The 22,040-nt window shown below is 44.9% G+C and overlaps 1 protein-coding gene across 3 annotated transcripts in view; it reads left to right on the top strand.

Annotated features, from left to right (window-relative positions):
- The first annotated feature begins 16,760 nt into the window (after positions 1–16,760).
- AFAP1L2 (actin filament associated protein 1 like 2) overlaps positions 16,761–22,040 on the top strand; it is a 116,262-nt gene continuing 110,982 nt past the window's right edge. For 2 of the 3 annotated variants that reach the window (XM_030570409.1, XM_030570406.1), the window contains exon 1: positions 16,761–17,048. In XM_030570409.1, coding sequence (XP_030426269.1) covers positions 17,033–17,048 — 16 coding nt within the window. In that variant the 5' untranslated portion in view covers positions 16,761–17,032. The remainder of the gene's footprint in view (positions 17,049–22,040) is intronic. The other variant, XM_030570407.1, reaches the window with a different exon arrangement.

Raw genomic sequence — 22,040 nt, 5'->3', positions numbered from 1 at the left:
AAACAAAAATCCTGGTGACAGTGCAGCAAGTAACATGTCATATTTCATGTTTTCCCAGATTTTGGTTAAACTAATTTTTCTCTCTCCAATGTAGGAGTCTTAGTGCTGCTGAAAGATGCTAAGGGTATGTCTACACAGCAAAAAAAAACAGTCTCAGAGCCTAGGTCAACTGATTTCGGCTTGTGGTGTGGAGTTAAAAGTAGCAGAACAGATGTTCAAGCTGGAGCCGGTGCCCCGAACCTTCCCCCTCTTCTTGCCAGGTCATTTTGACCTGAGATATAATACCGGTACAAGCTCTACAGTGGATGCAGTTATACCAGTATAAAGGTGCCTTCTACTGATGTAGTTTAATCCCCTTCCCAAAAGGGTAGGAGCACACTTATAACTGTAGCCACACTAGGGGTGCGGTCATGCTTTAACTAGTTGTGTGACTTCCCACACTGGTGTGGAAAGTCCCCCTGGAAGAGCAGTGGAAGTGAAAGGAGAACCAGCCCCAGAATGAACAGAAGTATCATCTTTCAAGACCACTCTCACCCAAAGGAGGTGCCATCTGCAAGGGAGGGAGTGTTTGTTCCCACTGCTCGATCTGACTGTAATTCATAACATGTACAGTTTGGATCAGACCACTGAGAAGGAAATGTCAAAGCAATGCAAGCCAAGAGGAGGTGACCCAAAAGACAGCTGGTCCTGCTGCTCTTAATGGGAAATTCCCTCCCCCACCCCCAAAACCATGATATTTTGAAACAGTTAATGGCTGAGAGAATCTAAAGCATCATTGGAATGTATAAAAGTCAAAGACTTTGTGTAGTTGAGTAGCTAAACAGCTCCTGCTTTTGTTTATATTGGGCCTAATTTGTCTCCCTTTCATCACTGCCAGTCAGAAATCATTGTATGGAAGTCAAAGCAACCCTATCAATGGAAGAGGAGAACCAGGCCCCTTGCCTTTCATGCACAGAATTTCACCGTGCTTCAGAGAGAGAAGCAGTAAGCAACAGGATGGAGTTAAGATGTCTGTGATCCTTCTGAGGCTGAAGCTTCTCCCCATGGTCTCAAACAGGGACTTCTTTCTCTGTCACGGAAGAGCTGACTATCTCCCACCTGCAACCACTGCCCCACCCCAAACACTGCCCTAGTTTCTGCTTTGCTTCCCTTGCACCTTCTCTGAGGAGAATGGCCCTGCCGGACTCCAGTCACTTCCTGGAACAAGAGAGTAACCTGGCCTGAAGTACAGAATGAGCTGTCTCTGGGGAAATGAAGTTTATTGCAGCTTATGCTCATGAATGAGAGAAGTGTGGGATTCTGAGCTTTCTTATACAGTGAGCCACATGCCAGTGTCACTTACACAATTTGTTCCACACTCTCCTACATGTGGGGGTCCGGACGGCTTAATGGCTTTAGTGATGGACTACAGATCGAGCTGTACACTGTTTAAATCTGAGCCACAGGCGGCCTCCAGGAAATAAGGTGATAGTCTCCATTCAGTTCCTAGTGAACAAATGTGTATGTGACAACCCCTGTTCCCCATTAGTGTTCTCAGAAGAGACACAGGAGAACAGTGAGTGGCTTGTGGTGGCTGAAATAACTTTCTACTGCTGGAGGAGACTCCTTCCAGAACAGGCTTGAAGTACAGGTGTGGGACATTGGGGTAGCACTTTTGTTCCAGGACTACCCAGATTATTAAGGCCCTGTTCCTTGAGACAGAACCTCGCTAGTGGATGACAACAGAAAGTGCCACTCTTATTCCCTGATCCCTGGGTAATCCAGGGGCTCGTCTGGCCTTCACACAGGTTAGAGCAGCCTTATGGTTCAACCGAAGGGGCTGATATGCCATTTTGGGGTTACCAGAGTGCAGCATTGCTCTGGCCATGGCATCTATCCTCAGTGCCATCTCCCATGTGCCTCACATGATACCTGGAGATCCTCCAGTGCTCAGGAAATCCTCACTTTCCTGGTTAGGATAGGTTTATAGCCCATTTGTACTACCATACCATAGTGAAACAAAGAGGCTGGAATGGGGCCTTGGACCTAGCAGTTAGTTGCTGCAATTCTTGGTTAAGTAAATTAAGATTTACTTTAAATGCCTCCTTTTAACATGCTTCCGGGCTATCTTAGTTGTTGCTTATTCAGACCTTTGTGAGGTGCTTTTACACCTTCCTCAGCCACATCTGTGAAGAGGTCATATCGCATCTCCGTGTAAATGCTCACACCTACTGCTACATGTAAAAATATGCATGTACGTAACCTGGGCCTGGCCATTACCGTTTCTAAACTGCACCAATTATGGCTCTGTTTCGCGGAAATACAAGCCACTCTCCCATCCCCCTGTATCTGCACACAGTGAATATTTTATACATCTCTTCTTCCTTCAAGATTTTAATGAGCTAAACTTATTTTTCATCTGATTTAACTGGGCTTTGCTGAAATGATCTGAGGGCTATATTCCGCTGCTACACATCCAGGGAGGCTGAATTAGTTCACCATATCAAAAGTTGTCTGGTTTTGGCAGGAAGTGGAGAAACAAAGTTGATTTGCATTTTATTTTTCTTTCCTGCTGCAAATTCTAACTTGTGCACTGAGTGAATTGCGACAAGTGCACTTTTGTGGACAATGCTCCCTGGGAGATGTGTGCTAACCACTGCACAAGATGGCCGAGTATAATCCTAATCTGGCCCACAATATCACATTCAGACAGGGTTGAGCACTGCAGGCCTAGAAAACTGTAGACAAATTGGAAGGAATATCAGAGGTTTTAAACGACAATGATTAAAAAGCTGGAGGGGCTTATTTATGAAGAAAGATTTACTGAGCTCTTTGTCTCTCTAGTTATTTGTTGTTTTATCAAAACAAAGGGAGAACTGTCTACAAGTATTCAAAGGGTGTAACAGCACCACTGAAGAACTGTAAGGTATAATTAGGACTAATAGAATAACCTGAGCAAAGGAAAAGATGCCATCAGTATCAGGAAGAAAATTCTGCCTCTGAGGTCAAGTAGACTAGAATAGTCTCCCCGAGAAAAAGTTGGAAGACTTATAAGTTGGGACATTTTAAACTAGACTGGATAAAGCACTGGATAATATGTTGTAGAGACCAGTCCTATATTAGCATGGGGATGGATAAAATGACCTCAAAGCTCTATTCGCTTTCTGACATACTGAACCAAATTCTGTTCTTATGGTGCAAATTAAAATTCACTCCTCTGAAGTTTAAGCATAAAACTGGTGAAAGGAGCTGCCCCATTGCTCATGGGAGACAATGAGAAGTCCACTAACTTCAGTGAGCTTTGGATCAGGTCCTGTGTGAGGAGAGGATCAAATCCAAAGTTAGCAGAAAGGAAGAAAGCGAGTTACAACAAAGATTTCAACAAACATTAGACATTCTAACCTGGACTGGAGCCAAAAGGAGATGCATAGGTAAGTGTAATAACAAAGTAGTAATGAATGTAAATCTTTGGTCAATATTGGTAAGTTTCTTGAAACAGCAAACTTGAATATAGCCCAGGGCTAAACAAAAAGGAAATGATCAAATTTCAATGTAGTGTTTCAGAATGAACAAAGCTATTTAGCGGGTGGCTGTCCCTGGCGTTAAAAATGTATAATAGGGAAGAGACCCCTTTTCATGGCCTTTGTGTTTTACGACCAAGCTAGCTACAGAAGGCAGCTTGAAAAACAAATAGGAAAGCATAAAATTACAGCACATCAAGACACATGATTAACTTGGCATTCACTAGGGACGGATGCACTTATTAGTATGCAAAGGCTCATCTTATGCTACTATAACACTCTCTCTCTAAACTATAATATGCAGCTCTGTTTTAAGGGGTAGTTAATTGGCCACAAAGATATCAGGATGTGGACAGCCTTGGAGGCCTGTTACATCTTAGACCCTGCTCATAAGAAAGAATAATGAAAAATGTAGGGAACAGGTAGGAGTCTCCTATTGACCCTTTACCTCCTGACATGCTCTAACAGGCAGATGGATGGGCCTGAGACTGGTTCAGATGAAGTGCTGCCAGGGCTGGGAATTTCAGCTCCTTGCACTATGGAGTCCATGTAATTTCCAGGGCTGTCAAGCGATTAAAAAAATTGATTGTGATTAATTGCACTGTTAATAGAATATTGTTTATTTAAATATTTTTGGATGTTTTCTACATTTTCAGATACATTGATTTCCGTTACCACACAGAATACAAAGTGTACAGTGCTCACTTTATATTTTTAATTACAAATATTTGTGCTGTAAAAACCAAAAGCAATAGTATTTTTTAATTCACCTCATACAAGTACTGTAATGCAATCTCTTTATCATGAAAGTTGAATTTACAAATGTAGAATTATGTTCAAAAAATAACTGCATTCGAAAACAAAACAATGTAGAACTTTAGAACCTGCAAGTCCACTCGGTCCTACATCTTGTTCAGCCAGTCACTCAGACAAACAAGTTTGTTTAAATTTGCAGGAAATAATGCTGCCTGCTTCTTGTTTACAATGTCACCTGAAAGTGAGAACAGAAATTGCATGGCACCGTTGTAGCTGGCGTTGCAAGATATTTACATGCCAGATGCACTAAAGACTCATATGTCCCTTCGTCTTCAACCACTATTCCAGAGGACATGCATTCATGCTTATGACAGGTTCTGCTTGATAATGATCCAAAGTAGTGCAGAAAGACGCATCTTCATTTTCATCATCTGAGTCAGATGCCACCAACAGAAGGTTGATTTTCTTTTTTGATGGTTCAGGTTCTGCAGTTTCTGAATCTTGAATATTGCTCTTTTTTAAGACTTCTGAAAGCATGCTCCACACCTCATCCCTCTCAGATTTTGGAAGGCACTTCAGATTCTTAAACCTTGGGTTGAGTGCTGTTGTTATCTTTAGAAATCTCACATCGGTATCTTCTTCGCGTTTTGTCAAATCTGCCATGAAAGTGTTCTTAAAATGAACACCATGTGCTGGGTCATCATCTGAGACTGCTATAACATGAAAAATATGACAGAATGTGGCAGGACACATACTATTCTCCTCCAAGGAGTTCAGTCAAAATTTAATTAATGCATTTTTTTTTTTAAATGAGTGTCACCAGCATGGAAGCATGTCGTCTGGAATGGTAGCCGAAGCATGAAGGGGCATACAAATGTTTAGCGTATCTGGCATGTAAATATCTGTAAATACCTGGCAATGCCGGCTATAAAAGTGCCATGTGAATGCCTGTTCTCACTTTCAGGTGACATTGTAAATAAGGAGCCGGCACCATTATCTCCCATAAATGTAAACAATCTTAGCAATTGGCTGAATAAGAAGGAGGATGGATTTTATTTAAATCAAATTGATTTCAATCATGATTTAAATCACTAGTCAGGAAGACTCGATTTAATCATGGATTTCTACATAAAAGTGCATTCTTGTTGGTTGCTATAACCTTAATACATATTCTTCACGACTCCAGAGTTAGATGAGATAGCTGCGACCCAAACTGGGTCTCTTTTATGGCCTGCTGCCATTATAGGTTTTCCCTTCTAGGGAGAGAATGGTATGGTAGATCTCAAATCAATTAAGGCTGCATTCAGAAAGACCTCAAGACTTCTGGAATATGCTGCTCAAATAGTTTCACTTTTGTTTCTACTGCCGGTCCCTCCCTTCTCACATTTATCTCCAGACTTTTCCTTGTCCCGAACTATTCTGCCCCAACAATCTTCTATTCACTGAACTTTTTGAAACTTTGCACTTTTAGAGAGAGGATAGGTATTGATTCTGTGTACACAAATTTGCAGAGGGACAATAGGGTTGAGGTCTGTTGTTTCTCAACTCTATATATTATATTTATTTAAAAACCTTTTTGCTGTTAAGAACATAAGAATGGCCTTACCAGGTCAGACCAAGGTCCATCTAGCCCAGTATCCTGTCTACTGACAGTGGCCAATGCTAGGTGCCCCAGAGGGAGTGGATCTAACAGGCAATGATCAAGTGATCTCTCTCCTGCCATCCAGCTCCACCCTCTGACAAACAGAGTCTAGGGACACCATTCCCTTCCCATCCTGGCTAATAGCCATTAATGGACTTAACCACCATGAATTTATCCAGTTCTCCTTTAAATGCTGTTATAGTCCTAGCCTTCACAACCTCCTCAGGTAAGGAGTTCCACCAGTTAACTGTGCGCTGCATGAAGAACTTCCTTGTATTTATTTTAAACCTGCTGTCTATTAATTAAACCTGCTGCCTATTAAGAGATAAGCATGTTATCTCTGGAGATACAAATCCACAGTTTGAGAACTGAAAAACTAAGCATCTCTGATGGTATATTCTAGACTGAGTCCCATTGCGTAGATAGAAAGATTAACCTAAATAATCTATACAGAAGCCCCTGGAACCCCATAAGATTGGGTCCCTAATCCAGAAACTATTGGAACTAATTTACAAAACTTTTCTTAAACATTACATGAATATATTGTCTCATACTATAGAATTAGAATTTACAATCCCTATTCCATGAGATATCTTTGAGCTATAATGTATCTTAATGAAAACTATCTTTAGATAGGTTTCAGAGTAGCAGCCATGTTAGTCTGTAGACCCAAAAAGAACAGGAGTACTTGTGGCACCTTAGAGACTAACGAATTTATTTGAGCATAAGCTTTCATGAGCTACAGCCCACTTCTTCAGATGCATAGAATGGAACATATAGTAAGGAGATATATATACATACAGAACATGAAAAGGTGGAAGTAGCCATATCAACTCTAAGAGATAGATCTACCAATGTGATATACCCCATCATGTGCCAGCAATGCCCCACTGCCATGTACATTGGCCAAACCAGACAGTCTCTACGCAAAAGAATAAATGGACACAAATCTGACATCAGGAATCACAACATTCAAAAACCAGTAGGAGAACACTTCAACCTCTCCGGTCACTCAGTAACAGACTTAAAGGTGGCAATTTTGCAACCGAAAAGCTTCAAACACAGACTCCAGTGAGAAACTCCTGAGCTTGAATTAATATGCAAACTATATACCATTAATTTAGGCTTGAATAGAGACTGAGAATGGCTGAGTCATTACACAGATTGAATCTGTTTTCCCATGTTAAGTATCCTCACACCTCTTGTCAACTGTCTGAAATGGGCTATCTTGATTATCACTACAAAAGATTTTTTTTCTCCTGCTGAAAATTGCTCATCTTAATTAATTAGCCTCTTAGAGTTGATATGGTTACTTCCACCTTTTCATGTTTTGTATGTGTATATATATCTCCTTACTATATGTTCCATTCTATGCATCTGAAGAAGTGGGCTGTAGCCCCACTAAAGCTTATGCTCAAATAAATTTGTTAGTCTCTAAGGTGCCACAAGTACTCCTATCTTTAGATAGGTTTTTCCCTCAAAAAGCATTTTATACAAAAAAATCCGATTTAAATTTTAAAAATCTGATTTAAATTTTTTTTTTAATCATTGATTTTTGTCCACCCTGATAAGAAGTAGGACTGAGTGTACTTGTAGGCTCTAAAGTTTTACATCATTTTGTTTTTGAGTGCAGTTATATAACCAAAAATAAAAATCTACCTTTGTAAGTTGCACTTTCACAATAAAGAGATTGCATTATGGTACTTATATGAGGTGAACTGGAAAATACTATTGCTTTTTTTTTTTTAACAGCACAAATATTTGTAACAAAAATAATAATATAAAGTGAGCACTGTACACTTTGTATTCTGTGTTATAAATTACATCAATATGTTTGAAAATGTAGAAAAACATCCCAAAATAGTTAATTTCTATTGGTATTCTATTGTTTAACAGTGTGATTAAAACTGCGATGAATTGGGAGTAATGTTTTTGAGTTAATTGTGTGAGTTTACTGCGATTAATTGCCAGCACTAGTAATTTCTAGTTTTATTAGGGCTTGGCTGCGCTTCTATAGGGCTCTAACTTGCTGGCTTAAGAGTGTGAAAAATCACTCCCCTGAGTGCAGCAAGTATGAGTGTTTTAAAGTACTAGTGTAAACAGGCTCCAAGTGCTCGGAGCCAATCCCCTCATGGAGTTGGATTACCAGGAACGCTGGGAGAGCTCTCTCCCAGCTCTCGCGCGTGACCACACTTGGACTTCAAAGCGCTGCCGCGGGAGCTTTCCCACGACAGCGCTTTGAAGTTTCCAGTGTAGCCATGCCCTTAGACTCCAAAGAACAAGGTAGGTCTCTCACATAGTCTTCATATAGGAGCACTATGTGTTTAAGGTAGATACTTCCTTGGCAGAAGAAAGGGGAAAGACAGGAAGAACAAGTTATTCTGCTGCCCATATTGCTTCTTCAATCGTTCCTCTGTCATGGTCACTAATTAATCTCAATTGTTCTGGGACTGGCCAGCAATCTTTGGATTCCAAAGAGTCTTAATCACAGTCATGAGGAGAAGTGAAGAGGGACAGTAGGTAACACAGACTCAGATTCATGTTTTCAGACAGCAGAGGTCTCCAGGATTCTCCTGATTTTGCAAACACAGCTTGGTGATTAGTTTTATGCATATAACTAGCACTAGATTCCAGTGGGACTACTCCTGTTTTAGAATAAGCAAGTTCCTTAAGCATTTGCAGGATCAGGATTAGGTCAGTAGATTCTGGAAGTTGGAGTAAGGATCGAATAATGGCATATTGCTCTAGAAAAAGTCTGCATATTAAACTAGTGGATCTAGGCAAAGATACGACTTGAGAAAAGGGGGGAAGATGGGTTCTGTGTGGCTCAACAGAGTTTCCTGAACCAATTCTGAACAGCTCTGAGATGCGTCTCCCTGCTGTGTGAAAGCCTATGCATTGCTTGAAGAAGGCCCTCCTAAATTCAGGCCGTTTCTGAGCCGGTGATGGCTTTTGTCTGGATTTCCTCAGTCTTGCTGACATCGGAGACTGCTCCTCACCAGCCCAAATATCAAATCTGAGAGAAGAGAGAAAACAAGGGTGGGCAAAAGCAACAGAGAACACTTCCTGTCTGTACTACACAAAACTGCTAGACAGCTGGGATAAATTAATTAGGAAAACTAACTTCCACTCACCTCCCCTCACCCCTAAATCCCCATGGTCTGGGGATTTGTGGTTTGTGCTGGGTTAGAATCCCATGCGATTCTACTCCAGTCCTTAGCCAGGTTAGACACAACTTTATGAAAACCTGGAAGAACCAGAATCAAAGCAGTTTCTCTCTGCAGATTCAGGCTTCCTATTTTCTTGCTGGATTGAGCCTCCCAGAATTATGTAGCCAGCCTTGCTCTCACACTGATGTGTAGGTAAACAATATCCCAGACCATATTCCAGCTCTGTTGATGCAGCAGGGAAAGGGAGCTGATTGTGTCTCTCTGATTCTCTGTGGTTTTGTCCCAGCTCAGGTATAGATTAGGATGGCCTATATTAGGGGCATCATGGAGTGGCATAAGCACCAGCTCCATGCCAGCGGTGCCAGTTCTATGCCTGCTCAAGAGACAGGTCCAATTTCTGTCCCCTTAGTGCTGCATGAGCTTGTTCACATCTTCCAAATAAAGTAACAAGTACATTGAACAGAGGCATAGATCTTGCTTGTATATGTGGCACTTACACATCCCAAAGCTGCCTCTGACTTGAGGCCCAAAGACATGGATGATCTTATGGTATAACAGGATATGAAGATTCTATTCCCCGATTTGCCTTCCTACTTGGTGTTAGGCAAGTCCTTTTCCCTCATCACACTGTGTCTCATCTGTAAAACAGGGATGAGAATACTCCCTCAAATAGGTGCTGTGAAGCTTAATTCAGGTTATTCATGGAAGACATTTGGACTGTATTTGAAAGAGCTCAGCTCCCATTCATGCAGCAAGGTAAGTGTCCGTATCTTTGAAAGAGATCAGGTCAGTGGCTACTGTTCCTTCCTGAAAATCTGTCCAGTGGGTCACAACGGGAGCTTCTGGGGGCTGAGTGCAAGGCATGACTGTAGTGAAAGATGGAGTGTTGGACCCTTACGTAGTATAGCAGAGAGTATAGATATAATGTGAGCCCTCTGTGGCAGGAATGATTATCTAAGCACTTAACACAGAAGGGCTAAGTCCTGCTAGTCTGTTAGAGACACCGATGTGCTAGACAGCATATTTTACTATTTTATTTTTCAGCTCTCATATGTAGCAATTTTGCCTCGTGGCAATATTTATTTTTATTTTTTTTGCAGAAGAATGTGGGAACTGGTGGAATGGATCAGAAACACCGTTCCTGTCTCCACAGATATTCCTCTGAGGCACATCTTGTAAAAATCCTACACTTGGCAGGTGAGAGGTAATCTTCCCCCTGCCTCCCCATTACATGCTTAACTTATTCCCTAATAGTGAGAGGCTGGTTTGAGTCCTAAAGCAGGAGGCTTTTATCCCTTGCAAACGTCTTTGTTAGCATTAACTGTTGTAACTCTGGGTATTCTTCTTGTTATCCATATAAACAATCCAATTCCTCTTTGACTCCTCTTGGCCACAGTGACATCCTGTGCCAGTGAGTTCCACTGGCTAATTGCTCCCTGAGTGGAAAAGTATTTCCTTCCATCAGTTTTGAATTGGCTACTTTTCAGTTTCATTGACTGTCCCTTTGCTCTTATGAGACAGAGAGAACAGACGACTCTTCTTTCCCTTCTCTAGACCATCTATTACTTTTATCATGGCACCTCTTATTTGCCTCTCTCCTGTCCAGTGGTCCTCCGCGTCAGCTATACCTGCCTTTTTATTGGTCTACTTATTTTGTGGTAGAGGGGTGCAGGTTTTGTAACTTCTGTAGGCTGAGCATATTGCACAGACCAGGGGCTCCTTGCACTCCTCTATTCCCACCCTCATCCCCCTCTATTTCAGCAGCTCCTCCCCTCCTTCCTTATGTCTGGGGCTCACTGTGATCCCCACTGACATTCTCTTCCCACCCCCAGGGGTTCTGTGAGAACTGCCATCCCCCAGCATGCCAGGAGTTCTGTGTGCCTTCCATTTCTTCTCTGCCACAATGCCTCATTCTCCTCCACACATGCCAGGGCCTCTATGTGCAGTCCCATACCCACCTTTCCCCTGTGCCCATTTCCCCACATACCAGGCTGTTTTCTCTCCCCATCAGAGGTCCTGACTGTGACCTCTCCATTCTCCCCACCCCTTGCAGGAACTCTGTGTGGTCCCATTCCTTACCCCCACGCCCCTTTCAGGAGTTTTGTGCCCACCCATTTCTCCCTTCACCTTCACCATTCTTATTCTCCTTTCTTTCTCCTTCAAGGTGTCAGCCAAGTTAAACTGTGTTGGGAGAATGGACGGAGCTAAAATGAGAGGTATTGTTATGCTGGAATGTGTTAATGGTTGCCATCAAGCACCATTTGCAGAGTGGGTTGAAACTGGCAGCTCTGCTAACCAGCTGCCAGGGGCTCAATGAGTCGCCCATTTCCCTCCCTTTCAGGTTTTCTTTTCTTTTTTTTTTCTTTTCCTTTCCTTTTTTTCTTTCCTCAATCACAATAAAAGGGTCTGGGTCATGGATGCCTGGAATGTTCCCTGATATTTTGGAACTGATCAGAAGCAGTGTTCAGAAGTTACTGTATCACTCAGAGAAATGCCATCAAGTTGAGCATAGAGTTTTGCGAGCCCAGCCAATGAATATATAAATCATGGGGAAAGCCAGGTATCTAAAATGGTAGTGGAGCCCAACAACAGAAGCCCCAAATGAGATCAGGGCTCCTCCGGACAAGGGACAACATACAAATACAGTGAGAGTCTCTGCCCTGAAGAACTTACAGTCTAATTAGACAAGACTGACAGGGAAATGGAGGCCCAGAGGTGAAGTGAGTTGGCCACGGTCACAGCAGCAAATCAGTGGCAGAGCTGGGACAAGACCCTACGTCTCTTGTCTAAAGCACTGGGTTGGCACTCAGGAGAGCTGGGTTCAAAATTTGGCTCTGACACACTCCCTGTGTGACCTTGAGCAAATTACTTATGGACTCTATTGAGGTGCAGTCAGGGGTCCTCTGCTCTGCCTGCATCCCTCTCTGGATTCCTTGTTCTGGCCCATTGATTCTCGATCTCATCCCTGTTTTCTATTTTATTGTATTTGTTGTTCTCTGTGGCAATCGCTTGCCTTCTGGCTCAGTGGCTCCTCCCCCTCAGACAAGGGGGTGGGCCTTTAGGTTTGGGACAGCCTATGGACAGGTGTCAAATATCGGGGTAGCCATGTTAGTCTGTATCCATAAAAACAGCAAGGAGTCTGGTGGCACCTTAAAGACTAACTACAGTAGTATACTACAGGCCCAACAAAGAAAATAACAGAACACCACTGGCCATTACGTACAGCCCCCAGCTAAAACCTCTCCAGCACATCATCATCGATCTACAACCTATCCTGGAAAAGGATCCCTCACTCTCACAGACCTTGAGAGGAAGGCCAGTCCTCGCTGACAGACAGCCCCCAACCTGAAACATATACTCACCACACCACACCACAGAAACACTAACCCAGGGACCAATTCCTGTAACAAACCCCGTTGCTAACTCTGTCCCCATATCTACTCTAGTGACACCACCAGAGGACCCAACCACATCAACAGGGGCTCATTCAGCTGTATGGCTACTAACGTTATATATGCCACCATTTAATTTGGGCTTGAACAGGGACTGGGCGTGGCTGGTTAACTACAAAAGCAGCTTTGCCCCTCCTGGAATTGACACCGCCTCATCAATTATTAGGAGTGGACTAGATCCACCCTGATTGAATTGGCCCTATCAACACTGGTTCTCCACTTGTGCGGTAACTCCCTTCTCTTCATGTGTCAGTATATAATAGACTCATAGACTCTAGGACTGGAAGGGACCTCGAGAGGTAATGCCTGCATCTGACAAAGTGCCTTTTTATCCATGAAAGCTTATGCCCAAATAAACCTGTTAGTCATTAAGGTGCCACCAGACTCCCTGTTGTTCCTGTGGACAAGCTAATTTGACAGCACTGATGGGGAAACTGGTGAAGTGACAAGTGAATTGGCCAAGGTAACACCAGCAGCTCTGGGACAGAGTTGAGCACAGAACCCAGATCTCCTGACTCCCAGTCCAGTTCCCTATCTACTGGATCATGCTGCTTCTCTTGGTGATATTATAACACAAGTAAGGAAAAATAAAATAAAACCAAATCCCCTCTCAGAATAATATTGTCATTCTTTTATACAGTAACTTTCAGCTTAGAAGGTCCCAAAGCCCTGTACAAATAAGTCAGTATCATTATCTCCATTTTATAGATGGAAGTAAATGATAAGCACATTTCCAGGAAAGCAGGAACTGCTCCTATAATTTTTAAGCTGACCGTATGAGAGGATTTATCACTAAGAGCAGAAAGATGATGCAGTTTAAAAGTACAGAGGAATTATCTACTGGTAAATTGGGGGCTTTAAAAAACATAAAAGTTAGCTGTAGCACAAGTACACAAACTTGGAACAGCAGCAAAGAATCCTGTGGCACCTTATAGACTAACAGACATTTTGGAGCATGAGCTTTCGTGGATGAATATCCACTTTGTCAGATGCATGTAGTGGAAATTTCCAGGGGCAGGTATATATATGCAGGCAAGCTAGAGATAATAAGGTAGTTCAATCAGGGAGGATGAGGCCCTGTTCTAGCAGCTGAGGTGTGAAAACCAAGAGAGGAGAAACTGGTTTTGTAATTGGCAAGCCATTCACAGTCTTTGTTTAATCCTAAAATGATGGTGTCAAATTTGCAGATGAACTGAAGCTCAGCAGTTTCTCTTTGAAGTCTGGTCCTGAAGTTTTTTTTGCTGCAGGATGGCCACCTTAAGGTCTGCTATAGTGTGGCCAGGGAGGTTGAAGTGTTCTCCTATAGGTTTTTGTATATTGCCATTCCTAATATCTGATTTGTATCCATTTATCTTTTTCCGTTGCGACTGTCCAGTTTGGCCGATGTACATAGCAGAGGAGCATTGCTGGCATATGATGGCATATATTACATTGGTGGAAGTGCAGGTGAATGAACCAGTGATGGTATGGCCGATCTGGTTAGGTCCTGTGATGGTGTCACTGGTCTAGATATGTGGGCAGAGTTGGCATCGAGGTTTGTTGCATGGATTGGTTCCTGAGCTAGAGTTCCTATGGTGCAGTGTGCAGTTACTGGTGAGAATATGTTTCAGGTTGGCAGGTTGCCTGTGGGCGAGGACTGGCCTGCCACCCAAGGCCTGTGAAAGTGTGGGATCATTGTCCAGGATGGGTTGTAGATCCCTGATGATGCATTGGAGGGGTTTTAGCTGGGGACTGTATGTGATGGCCAGTGGAGTCCTGTTGGTTTCTTTCTTGGGTTTGTCTTGCAGTAGGAGGCTTCTGGGTACATGTCTGGCTCTGTTGATCTGTTTCCTTATTTCCTCCTGCAGGTATTGTAGTTTTGAGAATGCTTGGTGAAGATTTTGTAGGTGTTGGTCTCTGTCTGAGGGGTTAGAGCAGATGCGGTTGTACCTCAGTGCTTGGCTGTAGACGATGGATCGTGTGATGTGCCCGGGATGGAAGCTGGAGGCATGAAGGTAGGCATAGCGGTCGGTAGGTTTTCGGTATAGGGTGGTGGTAATGTGACCATCACTTATTTGCACCGTGGTGTCTAGGAAGTGGACCTCCCATGTAGATTGGTCCAGGCTGAGGTTGATGGTGGGGTGGAAGCTGTTGAAATTGTGGTGGAATTTTTCCAGAGTCTCCTTCCCATGGGTCCAGATGATGAAGATGTCATCAATGTAGCATAGGTAGAGAAGGGGCGTGAGTGGACGAGAGCTGAGGAGGCATTGTTCCAGGTCGGCCATAAAAATATTGGCATATTGTGGGGCCATGCGGGTGCCCATAGCGGTACCACTGATCTGGAGATATATATTGTCATCAAATTTGAAATAGTTGTGTGTGAGGATAAAGGCACAGAGCTCAGCAGCCAGTTGTGCTGTGGCATCATCAGGGATACTGTTCCTGACAGCTTGTATTCCATCTGTGTGTGGGATGTTCGTGTAGAGAGCCTCTACATCCATGGTGGCTAGGATGGTGTTTTCTGGAAGGTCACCAATGTATTGTAGTTTCCTCAGGAAATCAGTGGTGTCACGGAGATAGCTAGGAGTGCTGGTGGCATAGGGTCTGAGTAGAGAGTCCACATATCCAGACAGTCCTTCAGTGAAAATGCCAATGCCCGAGATGATGGGGCGTCCAGGATTGCCGGGTTTGTGGATCTTGGGTAGTAGATAGAATAACCTGGTCGGGGCTCTAAGGGTATGTTGATTTGTTCCGGTGTAAGTGTAGGGAGTGTCCTGAGTAGATGTTGCAGTTTCTTAGTGTATTCCTCAGTGGGATCTGAGGGAAGTGGCCTGTAGAATTTGGTGTTGGAGAGTTGTCTGGCAGCCTGCTTTTGGTAGTCAGACCTCTTCATGATGACAACAGCACCTCCTTTATCAGCCTCTTTGATGATAATGTCTGGGTGGTTTCTGAGGCTGTGGATGGCATTGCGTTCTGCACGACTTAGGTTATGAGGCAAGCGATGTTGTTTTTCCACAATTTCTGCCTGTGCACGTCGGCGGAAGCATTCAATGTAGAGGTCCAGATTGTCGTTTCGACCTTCAGGAGGAGTCCATGTGGAGTTCTTCTTCTTGTGCTGTTAGTGGGAGGGTACCTGTGTATCAGTGCGCTGTTCAGTGTTGTCCTGAAAGTATTCTTTGAATTGGAGATGGCGAAAGTAGGCTTCCAGATCGCCGCAGAACTGTATCATGTTGGTGGGAGTGGCAGGGCAGAAAGAGAGTCCCCGAGATAGGACAGACTTTTCTTCTGGGCTGAGTGTGTAGTTGGATAGATTGACGATATTGCTGGGTGGGTTGGGGGTACCACGGTTGTGGCCCCATGAGGCAGGTAGGAGTTTAGACAGCTTACAGTCCTTTTTCCTTTGTAGAGTGGTGAAGTGAGTAATGTAGATCTCCTGTCTTATTCTAGTGAAGACCGTTTGTATGGAAGTTTGGTTATTAATGAGAGTCTCCAGGTTGGAGAGCTCTTTTTTGATGTTTTCCTGTTTGCTGTATAGGATGCTGATCAGGTGGTTCCTCAGTTTCTTTGACAGAGTATGGCATAATCTCTCACTGTGGTCTGTGTAGTATGTAGATAGCAGTGGATTTTTTACCTTTAGTCCATTTGCTATGATGTCCATCCGTTTGCATTTGGAAAGGAAGATGATATCTGTCCGTATTTGTGCAAGTTTCTTCATGAGGTTGATGGATTTCCACTCCATACGGCTAAATGCAGTGCCTTGGAACATCTCTCCAAGCCCTTGCAGGAGGTTCCCTCAGCTCTGGGCTCCCACTGCCCTCCTATGTGGAACTGTCCACAGAAATACAACAGTGGATCCGGCAAAGTGAGTATTCACCCACGAAAGCTCATGCTCCAATACGTCTGTTAGTCTTTAAGGTGCCACAGGACTCTTTGCTACTTTCACAGAAATAAAACAGTTTGGTCCTTCATTTGGGCACCACATTTCAGCAATAGTCATTAGCTGTGCCTCTTGCTCTGGCAGAGGAACTGTTCATAATACTCGAAGCTTGCTGTTTTCCAAGCCCTGATTTCCCCCACCCTCTTGACAGTAATGGGAAAGGAACCACCTATTGTCCTAGGTTTGTTGCTTGTTTTTAAAGGTAGCTCAGTTTTGCTTAGATCTGTTCCCCCCTGGTGCTGTAGCAGCAGCTGTGACGGACTCGGGGACGGCTACCGGGGAGTTCTGACACGCAGCCCCTTTCAGACACACGCCTGCTGGAGTTGCAGTCAACTTTGCAACTAGCTACTCTAGCACCAGTGGGCACAGCTGCTGTGTGATCTCACAGGGAGGAGCGTTCAGAGAGGGGAGCGAGGGAAACTGACTGGAGCCGGAATAAGAGGCTGAGAAGTGGCTTTAGGACAGAGAAATACATCACTGGATTGGTGGGAAAGCGGTCGCCTTCTCGTGGGGGAATCCTTGGGCAGCTGGGAGGCTGAAACAACCGAGCCCCTGCAAAAAACCCGAGCCCTTGTCTGGATCTGCCTACAAACCAGATGGAAAAATTTAAAGGTAAGCTAGGGATGGTGCTTATTATTCCTGGGTGGGTAGGGCTAGCGCGTGGGTGGGAGCGGAGAGGTTTTGTGTGGGAAACACGCCTGCAAAGGGATCTCTTTCCCCCCACATGGGTTTAAAGGGCTTTGGGGAGCCGATCCCAGTTTTCTTTCAATTTCAGTGCCTTCCCAGCTTGTCTCACTGGCGGCTGATGGGTTTCCGCTGGGGATTCTGAGCGCTGGAGCAGACAGATGATCGGCTGAGGGATTCGGCTGGAAATTGCAGCTCGGGCTTCTGCACTGAATAACTCGCCCCAGCAGCGGCGCGTGTTTGGGTTGATCTGGGTTTTTTGTCCCCCCCGCCCCGGCAGTTTCAGGATCCTCGGAAAAAGACGGGGGGAGGCAGGGCTAGACACCCTGCCGAGTATCGCCGTGGGCACGTTTTCAGAGCTGGCTCAGTTTGGGGGCGTCCCTCCAGGGCTCCTCCGCTTGGCTCCGTTGGATGCTCGCCCTGAGAGCCGCGGGGCTTTCCTGGGATGGCTGATGATTAACAGGAAACGAGGGGAATTCAGGGATAGGGCAAAACTGAAGCCCAAAAAGCCAATGCGGGGCTGGAGGAAGCGCCAGGGAGCCGGAGTTCCCCTGGCCGGGCCGGGCGGGTTCAGGTGGGCGCGTTGTTGCTTTGGGAGCAGTGGGGCGGCGTCCAGCCGAAATGGGAACAGCAGCAAGTGCAGACAGGCGCAGACCCAGGCAACAAGCGGGGAACTGAGCAGATTTCCTGCTTCCGAGCCAAATCCTCCCTCCGCGCCCCTGCATGATGCTGCTGCTGCTGGGACTGGGAGATTAAAGCTAATTGCAGTCCCTGGGCAAGCTCTGCTCTGTTTCAGGTGATCTAGGAAGAGAGGCGGGTCGGGCTTAAGCCAGTTGTGAAGGGTGGTCGCTGGCCAGGGAAGCCAGTGGAAAGACGCCGGTTGACTTGGTCGTGTGTGAGTTACTAATCCAGTGCAGCGCTGGCTGGAGAAATGCACAGCCCAGGACTCGATCCGAGGCACGGACCCGTACAAATGGAACTTGGCCCCAGAAAGCGAACCCCATGGATGTGCTAAAATTCCCAGCCTCAGCCCTGGTAAAGCGTGAGCAAAGCTGACCTGCCCTCCTTTCGCTTCTGCAGCGGAAAGGACTCCCACCTGCCCCCACTGTGCGCGTGGGGGGCATTCAGAGTACATCCACACGAGTTGCATTATTTTAGGACAAGCTGCTGGAGGGGAAATAGCAGCTGGTCTCCAAATAAGTGTTTTGTTCTGCTATTGAGCTGAGTGGGTTGTTTTTGTAATGAATGCTCTGGGTTGCTGAGTCAGTGGACTGTAACATGTGGAACCAGAATCTGATCTGCTATGTTGGTGTAAATGCACCGCGGTCAATGGGTTTCTAGGGACTGATGCCGGTGTAGCTCGCTTTGAGGAGAACAGACCTGCTCCTGAGACAGAAGCCACAAGGGAGGAAAGAAAGGGCACAACAGTCTAGCCAACAACAACGTCTCCTCCAAGATTACATCTGTGGGAAAAGCTGCAGGGCACAAATGGGGCTCCTCAGACACTGAAAAACCAGTGAACCCCCTTGGCTAACATCATCCAGGGATAGCTGAAGAGAGCAAAGATAAAAATCAACCTGACCCTTAGGGTGGCCTGTTTTAAAATTCTTTGCAGCCTATGCACACCTGCTGACTGTCCCTATTTAGGAAAGGACAATCACAGGCAAGACTCTCAGCTGGTAAAAATCAGCCTGCAGCTACATCAATTTATGCCAGCTACGGAGCTTCCTGTGCAGAGAGAGCCCTGTAGTGTAGACACAGTCTACTGCCAGAAGGGGCCTGTCAGTGCAGGAATGCTACCTCCCTGAATAACATTAGCTACATTGATTAAAAGCCCCTTTCCATCAGGATAGCTGCACCCACACTTGAGAGTAATCCTGGCATAGCTGTGCCAGTCAGGTGTGTGGAAAAAGCCATATCCCTGAATGACATAGCTATGCCAGGATAAATGTAGACCAAGCCTTGGGCAAAACATAACTTGGTCAGCTCCAACCATTCCCTTCTGGGGGAATGCCCTAAACTAGTGAGCATTTAGGGTCTGATCCTGCTCCCATACAAGACTCCCATCTCTGGAAGATGGAGCTGATCTGTTCTCTGCAAGGAAAGCCTATAAATGCTTGTGCTGTGGAACAGAAGTGGCAGTTGCTTTATTCACTGGGCCCCCTCAGGCTGTTTTAGTGATTTTTAACAGGGAATTTTGTGCTCAATCAACAAGTTCCAGCCTGACTTTTGATTTAATTGATACTTGTTAGTGTGACAGCAACAAGATTTTATTAGAATGGAAGTAGCTGCACCAAAGCTGTGGTGGTCATGCCCATTTTAAATGAGGTTTAACCGACCTGGTTTACCCACACACCTGGTTGCAGTGTTCTGTCCTATCTAGTGGCACCATGATCACTTGGAGGGTATGTCTATACTACCTGGTAGATTGGTGGGTAGTGTTTGATGTATTGCATCTTGTCTAGTAATCTAGAACTCAGCCAATGATGTTTGTAGTTGTTAGTTAACTTGATCTAATTGGCAACCTCTGAACTAGAGTTAAAATGGATTCCAGTTCAGGTGAGATGATCACATGTCACTATAAGACTTCATTATCCACTTCCTGGCACACGTGTACAGGAAGGCTTACAATTAAACAGGAGCATTTACAATCAATATCCTAGTTAATGGGAGGTATCAAGATTCCAACCACCATTAATGTCCCAACTTTCATAGAATATCAGGGTTGGAAGGGACCTCAGGAGATCATCTAGTCCAACCCCCTGCTCAAAGCAAGGTGAATCCCCAGATGGCCTCCTCAAGGATTGAGCTCACAATGGGGGGTTTAGCAAGCCAGCACTCAAACCACTGAGCTATCCCTCCTCCTGCCTCCTTTGCTTAATTTCAGTAGGATCTCAGAGTTATATTTCATATTCCTAGTTTCAGATACAAGAATGATACATTCATACAAATAGAATGAACACACTCAGTAGATTATAAGCTTTGTAATGATACCTTACAAGAGACCTTTTGCATGAAGCATATTCCAGTTATATCATATTTACACTCAAACATATTTCCATAAAACATTTACGGAATGCAACATCACACCCTCCTCTTGAACTTACTGCTGGAGTCTTGGACACACGGCCCAGGGCGAATGCAGTATCTCTGTGCACCTCTTGCACTCCATTACAGCCAGTTCACGCTTCTGGGTCTCGATTTGTGCTTGTCTCTGGGCCTCAATTTTTTTGTCTTCTAAGTCCAAGGTTTGCTGATGCGCAGCCTTTTCTTCTTCCAGGGCAGCTTTTTGTGCTTCATTTTGAGCCTGTTTCTGGGCCTCAAGTTCTTTGTCTTTTTAAGTCAAGGGCTTGCTGGCTCTCTTTCCTTCTCAGCCATTTGTAACCTGTGCAGTTCTAGCTTGTTCTGAGCTTTACTCTCCTATTTCACTGTTTTTCCTGCCTCTCTTTCCCTTATCTGAAATAAGCAAACAGAAAATAACAAACCAGTAATCACTTTGTCTGTTCTCCAGCCACCACACTCAAAACTCACTTAAAATCTGTCTCAAAGCAATCAACTGTGCACAGATCCTGCTCGACTATGCCACTGTGATGGGTTGGTCACAGAGACCCTTGAGATCAGGGCTGGATCCAGCTTTTTTGCCACCCCAAGCAGCGAAGAGGGGGGAGGAAAAAAAGAAGCCGCGATCGGCGACACTTCGACAGCTGCTCTGCTGCGCCACTTCATTCTTCAGCAGCAATTCGGTGGCCGGTCCTTCCATCCAAGAGGGACTGAGGGACCTGCCGCTGAATTGCCACCGAAGACCCAGACGTGCCACCCCTTTCCATGGCTGCCCCAAGCACCAGCTTGCTGCGCTGGTGCCTGGAGCCGGCCTTGCTTGGGATTGTCTCCAAGCCCATCTTCTGTGCCAGTTTGGGACTCCAGAACACTGCCTTGTTGAGCCAGACCTTCTTGAGCTAGTCTGCTGCAACACAGACCCAGGTCTGGTCCATGACCCCAAAGCTGCAGACTTTAACCAAAAACTGCTCAGCAGATCACCTATCTCCAGCACCCAAACACCCAGCTCCCAATGGGATCCAAACCCCAAATAAATCCATTTTACTCTGTATAAAGCTTATACAGAGTAAACTCATAAATTGTCCGCCCTCTATAACACTGGTAGAGAGATTTCAGAGTAGCAGCCGTGTTAGTCTGTATCCACAAAAAGAACAGGAGTACTTGTGGCACCTTAGAGACTAACAAATTTATTTCAGCATGAGCTTTCGTGAACTACAGCTCACTTCTTCAGATGCGAAAGCTCATGCTGAAATAAATAGTTCCAGCTCAGGTGGTAGCTCAGGGATTTCTCATGAAATCACGACAGCCCCCTTTGTTCTGTTCCAGCCCTTCTGATAGCTTTGGCACAAGGCAGGAATCCTTTGTCTGTCTGGGTTCCCATCCCTCCTTCTAACTGGAAAAGCACCAGGTGTGAGATGGATTCCAGTCCAGGTGACATAATCACGTCACTGTAAGACTTCATTACCCACTGGCTGGCACACTGTATACAGGAAGGCTTACAATTAAACAGAGCCATTTGCAACCAATTATCCTAATTAATGGGAGCCATCAAGATTCCAAATCACCATTCATGGCCCACACTTTGCATAGATTCATAGATTCTAGGACTGGAAGGGACCTCGAGAGGTCATCGAGTCCAGTTCCCTGCCCTCATGGCAGGACCAAATACTGTCTAGACCATCCCTGATAGACATTTATCTGACCTACTCTTAAATATCTCCAGAGATGGAGATTCCAGAACCTCCCTAGGCAATTTATTCCAGTGTTTAACTACCCTGGCAGTTAGGAGCTTTTTCCTAATGTTCAACCTAAATCTCCCTTGCTGCAGTTTAAGCCCATTGCTTCTTGTTCTATCAGTAGAGG

The sequence above is a fragment of the Gopherus evgoodei genome, chromosome 7 (genome assembly GCF_007399415.2).
Source record: "Gopherus evgoodei ecotype Sinaloan lineage chromosome 7, rGopEvg1_v1.p, whole genome shotgun sequence".
NCBI lineage: Eukaryota > Metazoa > Chordata > Testudines > Testudinidae > Gopherus > Gopherus evgoodei.
The sequence above is the reverse complement of the archived record's forward strand: the minus strand, read 5'-3'. Positions and strand labels throughout refer to the sequence as shown.